The 7,127-nt window shown below is 55.6% G+C and overlaps 1 protein-coding gene across 2 annotated transcripts in view; it reads right to left on the reverse strand.

Moving 5' to 3' along the window:
* The window catches only part of SPIRE2 (spire type actin nucleation factor 2), a 256,806-nt gene extending 250,546 nt beyond the window's left edge, over positions 1-6,260 (reverse strand). For both annotated transcript variants that reach the window (XM_085638754.1, XM_085638755.1), the window contains exon 1: positions 5,881-6,260. In XM_085638754.1, coding sequence (XP_085494880.1) covers positions 5,881-6,133 — 253 coding nt within the window. In that variant the 5' untranslated portion in view covers positions 6,134-6,260. The remainder of the gene's footprint in view (positions 1-5,880) is intronic.
* Between the last annotated feature and the right edge of the window lie 867 nt (positions 6,261-7,127).

A 7,127-nucleotide genomic window follows, 5' to 3' on the forward strand; every position in this document is an offset into this window, starting at 1 on the left:
ATGTGGAATGGGCAGTGATGGTGAAGAGGCTGGTTGTGGAATGGGCAGCGTTGGTGAAGAGGCTGGATGTGGAATGGGCAGCGTTGGTGAAGAGGCTGGATGTGGAATGTGCAGTGATGCTGAAGAGGCTGGATGTGGAATGGGCAGCGTTGGTGAAGAGACTGGATGTGGAATGGGTAGCGTTGGTGAAGAGGCTGGATGTGGAATGGGCAGTGATGCTGAAGAGGCTGGATGTGGAATGGGCTGTGATGGTGAAGAGGCTGGATGTGGAATGGGCAGTGATGCTGAAGAGGCTGGGTGTGGAATGGGCAGTGATGCTGAAAAGGCTGGATGTGGAATGTGCAGTGATGCTGAAGAGGCTGGATGTGGAATGGGCAGCGTTGGTGAAGAGACTGGATGTGGAATGGGCAGTGATGGTGAAGAGGCTGGATGTGGAATGGGCAGCGTTGGTGAAGAGGCTGGATGTGGAATGGGCAGTGATGCTGAAGAGGCTGGATGTGGAATGGGCAGCGTTGGTGAAGAGACTGGATGTGGAATGGGCAGCGTTGGTGAAGAGGCTGGATGTGGAATGGACAGTGTTGGTGAAGAGGCTGGATGTGGAATGGGCAGTGATGGTGAAGAGGCTGGATGTGGAATGGGCAGCTTTGGTGAAGAGGCTGGATGTGGAATGGGCAGCGTTGGTGAAGAGGCTGGATGTGGAATGGGCAGCGTTGGTGAAGAGACTGGATGTGGAATGGGTAGCGTTGGTGAAGAGGCTGGATGTGGAATGGCCAGTGATGCTGAAGAGGCTGGATGTGGAATGGGCAGTGATGGTGAAGAGGCTGGATGTGGAATGGGCAGCGTTGGTGAAGAGGCTGGATGTGGAATGGGCAGCGTTGGCGAAGAGGCTGGATGTGGAATGGGCAGCGTTGGTGAAGAGGCTGGATGTGGAATGGGCAGCATTGGTGAAGAGGCTGGATGTGGAATGGGCAGTGATGCTGAAGAGGCTGGATGTGGAATGGGCAGTGATGCTGAAAAGGCTGGATGTGGAATGTGCAGTGATGCTGAAGAGGCTGGATGTGGAATGGGCAGCGTTGGTGAAGAGGCTGGATGTGGAATGGGCAGCGTTGGCGAAGAGGCTAGATGTGGAATGTGCAGCGTTGGTGAAGAGGCTGGAGGTGGAATGGGCAGTGATGGTGAAGAGGCTGGATGTGGAATGGGCAGCATTGGTGAAGAGGCTGGATGTGGAATGGGCAGCGTTGGTGAAGAGGCTGGATGTGGAATGGGCAGCGTTGGTAAAGAGGCTGGATGTGGAATGGGCAGTGATGGTGAAGAGGCTGGATGTGGAATGGGCAGCGTTGGCGAAGAGGCTGGATGTGGAATGGGCAGCATTGGTGAAGAGGCTGGATGTGGAATGTGCAGCGTTGGTGAAGAGGCTGGATGTGGAATGGGCAGCATTGGTGAAGAGGCTGGATGTGGAATGTGCAGCGTTGGTGAAGAGGCTGGATGTGGAATGAGCAGCGTTGGTGAAGAGGCTGAATGTGGAATGAGCAGCGTTGGCGAAGAGGCTGGATGTGGAATAGGCAGCGTTGGTAAAGAGGCTGGATGTGTAATGGGCAGTGATGGTGAAGAGGCTGGATGTGGAATGGGCAGCGTTGGCGAAGTGGCTGGATGTGGAATAGGCAGCGTTGGTAAAGAGGCTGGATGTGTAAAGGGCAGTGATGGCGAAGAGGCTGGATGTGGAATGGGCAGCGTTGGTGAAGAGGCTGGATGTGGAATGGGCAGCGTTGGTGAAGAGGCTGGATGTGGAATGGGCAGCATTGGTGAAGAGGCTGGATGTGGAATGGGCAGCGTTGGTGAAGAGGCTGGATGTGGAATGGGCAGTGATGGTGAAGAGGCTGGATGTGGAATGGGCAGTGACGGGATGAGGTAGGGGAAGAGGTTGGAGGTACAGTAGACAGTGATGGAGAAGGGTTTGGGTGAGGAATGCAGGAATCTGGTGGAGGGGCTGTCGGGGAACGGAACAACGAACAGACTGGGCTGCGTTTAGAGCACGCACACCTGGACCACACCTTTCTGTCGTCTCTGAGCACTATGCTGTGGTACTGCGCAGGCTGTGGGTGAGAGAAAACCACCCCCTCCCCCAATGGAGTAGGATGACTCCTAGTTCAAACCTGACAATGAGATCCAATTTCATGGTAAATTATACCTGAGTCCAAGGTGCCTGGGGCGGGGCCCGTGCAGATGCGACATGGTGGCAGTGGATGCATTTGTCTCTGTGCCTTTCTCTTTCCCTTGCGGGGTCCGACAGGGGTCCTTGCTCAGTCCCACTCTGTTTTATGTATATTAACCTTGCCTGGTTTCTTTGATAAGATCTTTCACTTCTCACTGACTTCCATTTCTGTCTACACACAAATTGTCGTGTCACTATCTAACCAGGATATAGACACAGGCAGTAGATTTCATGACTGCATGCAGGCCATTAGCAATTGGATGAGCAATAACTCAGAAAAAACTGAGGGCATTCTTTTTGGAAACAATACTTCCTTCTGGTCTCCATCCTGGTGGCCAGCAGAATTAGGCTACCTGTCCACAGCAGTGAGGAGAGCCAAAAACCTGGAGTCCAGATGGACAACAAACTCACCTTTAGTGAAAAGGTAAACTCAGTCACAGCCTCCACCTCCCTCACACCGAGGATGATTAAAAATACTCTTAAGTTCATCCCCTACGAGCCCCAAAATATTTTTAACACCGCCTTTGTCCTGTCAAAACTGGACTATTGTAATGGACTCTACCTCAACATACAGCAGCATCTTCATAAATTACAGACGCTCCAAAACATTGGCACCCCCAAATTTAATTCTGTCAAAATGGAAATCCAAAAACTGTACTGGCTGCCGGTAAGGCACCGGATCCAATTGAAAGCTCTTTGCACTGTCTTTCAGGCTGTACACAATACACGTCCGTTCCACCTTAGGCTGAACTTTCATGGTACGAACCCAACAGAACCCTTCGTTCATTGGGAGCTAAAACTCTTGCTGTCCCCAGATTTAAGAGAGCTAACTGGGGTGGCAGAAGTGTCATCACCTGCACAGCCGAGGCATGGAACCCTTTACCTTATCCTGTTCAATCTGCCCTCAATCTTCTCACCTTTAGAAAGGAGTTGAAAACGCGGCTTTTTAACAACTAGGCCCTGTTCTGTTGTATAATCGTTCGAGCGCTATACAAATGTATTTAACAAAACCTAACCTGTGGTGAGTGTGGCCCTGGCAGCCAGAGATGTGTGTCACATGAGGGACGTATTCACCATTTTCTAAAGATGCTGCTCTGCTTCACACCTATGTGGTCATGTATAAATGCCATCGCCCACAAACAGCACGCAGCTCTGTCAGTGCACCTCGGAACTAGCCCAGCTGTGCCAGTGCTGACACCCACACCCATCTCTGCCCGTGCACCACAATCTGCAGTGCCCCCGCTGTTTCTGGACTGACTTCCAAGCACAGCTCTTCTAGGGTACATCAGCACTGCCCTGCAGCATAGCCTTCTATTTCAGTAGCAGGAATGTCTTGGCCCATGAAATGCACCTCACTCCTGCCTTGCAGCGTCCCTGCTATGCCAGCACAGAGCTCCAAGCACAGCGCTCCCAGTGGCATCTCTGATGCTTCCTGGAGTAGGTCTTACTGCTCCAGAGCTGGGACCCATATGCAGCTCTGCCAGTGCACCTCACTCCTGCCTTGCAGCGTCCCTGCTGTGCCGGCACTGAACTACAGGCACATCTCTCCCTGTGGGACCTCTGGTGCTTCTTGCAGTGGGCCCCACAGCTCCAGTGCTGGGACCCATGCGCAGCTCTGCCAGTGCACCTCACTCCTGCCTTGCAGCACCCCTGCTATGCTAGCACAGAGCTCCAAGCACAGCGCTCCCAGTGGGATCTCTGATGCTTCTAGCAGTAGGCCTCACAGCTCCAGTGCTGGAATCCACGCGCAGCTCTGCCAGTGCACCTCACTCCTGCCTTGCAGCACCCCTGCTGTGTTGGCACTGAGGTCTAAGCACAGCTCTCCCAGTGGCACCTCTGATGCTTCTTGCAGTAGGCTCCACTGCTCCAGAGGTGGGACCCATTCGCAGCTCTGCCAGTGCACCTCACTCCTGCCTTGCAGCACCCCTGCTGTGCTGGCACTGAGCTACAAGCACATCTCTCCCAATGGCACCTCTGATGCTTCTTGCAGTGGGCCCTACTGCTTCAGTGCTGGGGCCTACACACAGCTCTGCCAGTGCACCTCACTCCTGCCTTGCAGCACCCCTGCTATGCCGGAACTGAGGTCTTAGCATAGCTCTCCCAGTCGCACCTCTGATGTTTCTTGCAGTAGGTCCCACTGCTCCAGTGCTGGGGCCCAGGCGCAGCTCTGCCAGTGCACCTCACTCCTGTCCTGCAGCATCCCGGCTGTGCCGGCACTGAGGTCTAAGCACAGCTCTCCCAGTGGCACCTCTGACGCTTCTTGCAGTGAGCCCTACTGCTCCAATGCGGAGACCCACGCGCAGCTCTGCCAGTGCACCTCACTCCTGCCTAGCAGCACCACTGCTGTGCTGGCACGGAGGTCTAAGCACAGCTCTCCCAGTGGCACCTCTGATGCTTCTTGCAGTAGGCCCTACTGCTCCAATGCGGAGACCCACGCGCAGCTCTGCCAGTGCACCTCACTCCTGCCTAGCAGCACCACTGCTGTGCTGGCACGGAGGTCTAAGCACAGCTCTCCCAGTGGCACCTCTGATGCTTCTTGCAGTAGGCCCTACTGCTCCAATGCGGAGACCCACGCGCAGCTCTGCCAGTGCACCTCACTCCTGCCTAGCAGCACCACTGCTGTGCTGGCACGGAGGTCTAAGCACAGCTCTCTCAGTGGCACCTCTGATGCTTCTTGCAGTAGGCCCTACTGCTCCAATGCGGAGACCCACGCGCAGCTCTGCCAGTGCACCTCACTCCTGCCTTGCAGCACCACTGCTGTGCTGGCACGGAGGTCTAAGCACAGCTCTCCCAGTGGCACCTCTGATGCTTCTTGCAGTAGGCCCCACTGCTCCAATGCGGAGACCCACACGCAGCTCTGCCAGTGCACCTCACTCATGCCGCTTGGCACTGCTGTTGCAGGAGTGAGACCATGCAGCCATGCCAATTCAAAGCGCCTAAGCCCCCACCTCCCGATAACCCCGAAGAGAATTCCACATGCAGCTCGTCCAGTGAGCTGCAAGCTTGAATGAAGGAGTGAGTGAATAAAGTACGTAATGCGAGCGCATGCACCCGGCGGCTTCTTGGCGCGAAAAGCATGAATTGTAGCACCACCTGCTAATCCAAGTTCCCGCAGCCGAGACCCAGTCTTTTTAACTAATCCTTTTAACGTTCGACTTCTCTTCTAACCGCACATCCCCTCAGCTTTCTCCAACAAGACCCTTTACATCAGTCGTACCCAAGTCCTTTGCTTTTAATGTCCCCTTGCCTCTAGACACGCCCCGTCCCCTCACTGCATGTTTAACTGCCACATTCCTCTGGACTTCTTCCCAGGGCCATCACAGCACCCCACTTTACCTCACTAAGAGTATCATCTCTTGGGGTGGCACCCTCTGCTCCGCACGCGGATCTAACCATCGGACCCCTCATGGCGACAGACGCCTCCATCCGTACCCCAAATATTTCTTTAAATAAAATCCCACGCAATCCATCTAATTCATGTTTCATAGTACGGTTCCAAGACACACACACACCTTGCTGCAGCGGCTGCGGGGGACGGCGCAGAGGGGGTTTCGTTCAGTTACCCCTCCCGTGGTACCCACTATGCCCCAAAGAGCCCTCCAGGAGAAACAAATCACAGTGACATTTCCACCGCCGCCACCCGGACTTGCCCTCGCGTAGTCACTCACCCCTCACAGTGACCGTGCCATCCCGGTGCAGGATGAGGGCGGAGGGCCCCGAGAGGCGGCCGGCCGGAGGCCCCCCGGGACCCTGCAGCCCCCGGCAGCTCTGGAAGGTGAGGGCCCAGGCCTGCTCCTCGTTCACCGGCTGCTCGTAGCACTTCAGCACCTGCTCCAGGGACAGCTCCTCGGGCTCGGGTGGGAGCCCCGCCGAGGGCCCCGCCGGGGGGGCACCGCGCTCTCTGCCGCCGGCCTGAGCCATGGCCGCCCATCACGGGCCGCCCCAGGTCCCTGTCGGGCACCTGCGCTCCATCCACGGGCTCCGGGGCAGGGCTACACCCGTGTAGGGCCGCCGGACTGTGCACGGGCTGCGGAGGCCTGTCAGAGCCGAGGGGCGGAGGAAGGGGGGCGGACAGGAGGGCGAGGGGAGGGGGAGAAGGAGGGACAGGAGGAAGGGCAGAGGGACAGGGGAAGAATGAAGGGAGGGACAGGTGCAGGGAGAGGCGGAGGGGTGAGCCAGAGAAGGCGGCAGCTTGAATCAGGCACCGAGAGGGAGGGTGGAGGAGCGTGGAAATAACGGAAGGAGGCTGGACACAGGGGAAGGAGGGATGAAAAAAGGAGGGGGGAAGGATATACAAAGAACGAAGGGAGAGTCCAGATCATTGAGGGAATGAGGGAGCTTGGGACGGGAAAAGAGAGGGATGGGGGGGGGGGGGTGTCAGTAGGGTAAGGCAGGCGAGGCGAAAGGAAGGAGGGAAGAGGGACACGTGAAACCCTGAAGCGACGGGCTAGAGCGCTGGCGACGAGGACTGAACGAGGGAATGCAGAGAGGGAACGACGGTGACACATTTAAGACATAATACCCCTAGGCAATATCTCGAGAGCCACGGGATATCTCGAGAGCCACGGGTTTTAGTGGGATGAGGGGTAGAGGCAGCACTTGGTGGATGTGGCTTGTAGGACTATGAGAGGCAAAGTAGCATTTTAGGTGCAAATGCATTAAAGGTATGTCATGGTTTCTTCTTTTTATGCAACAGAACTCACGCTCTTTACCGAGTTTCTCTGCTGGGAGAGAACCACCTTACATGGACTGGGCTCAGTGACCTCTGAATAACAAACCGATTTCTGCAGTTGATGCATTAACCCACTCCTCGATGCCATTAATATTGGAACATGTGTTTTAGTCGTTAAGCATACTGCCGCAGGTGTATTAACCCCCTTACCTTTTCACTGGGTTAAGAACCCGTAACCACAGT

The sequence above is a fragment of the Triturus cristatus genome, chromosome 12 (genome assembly GCF_964204655.1).
Source record: "Triturus cristatus chromosome 12, aTriCri1.1, whole genome shotgun sequence".
NCBI classification, from domain to species: Eukaryota; Metazoa; Chordata; class Amphibia; order Caudata; family Salamandridae; genus Triturus; species Triturus cristatus.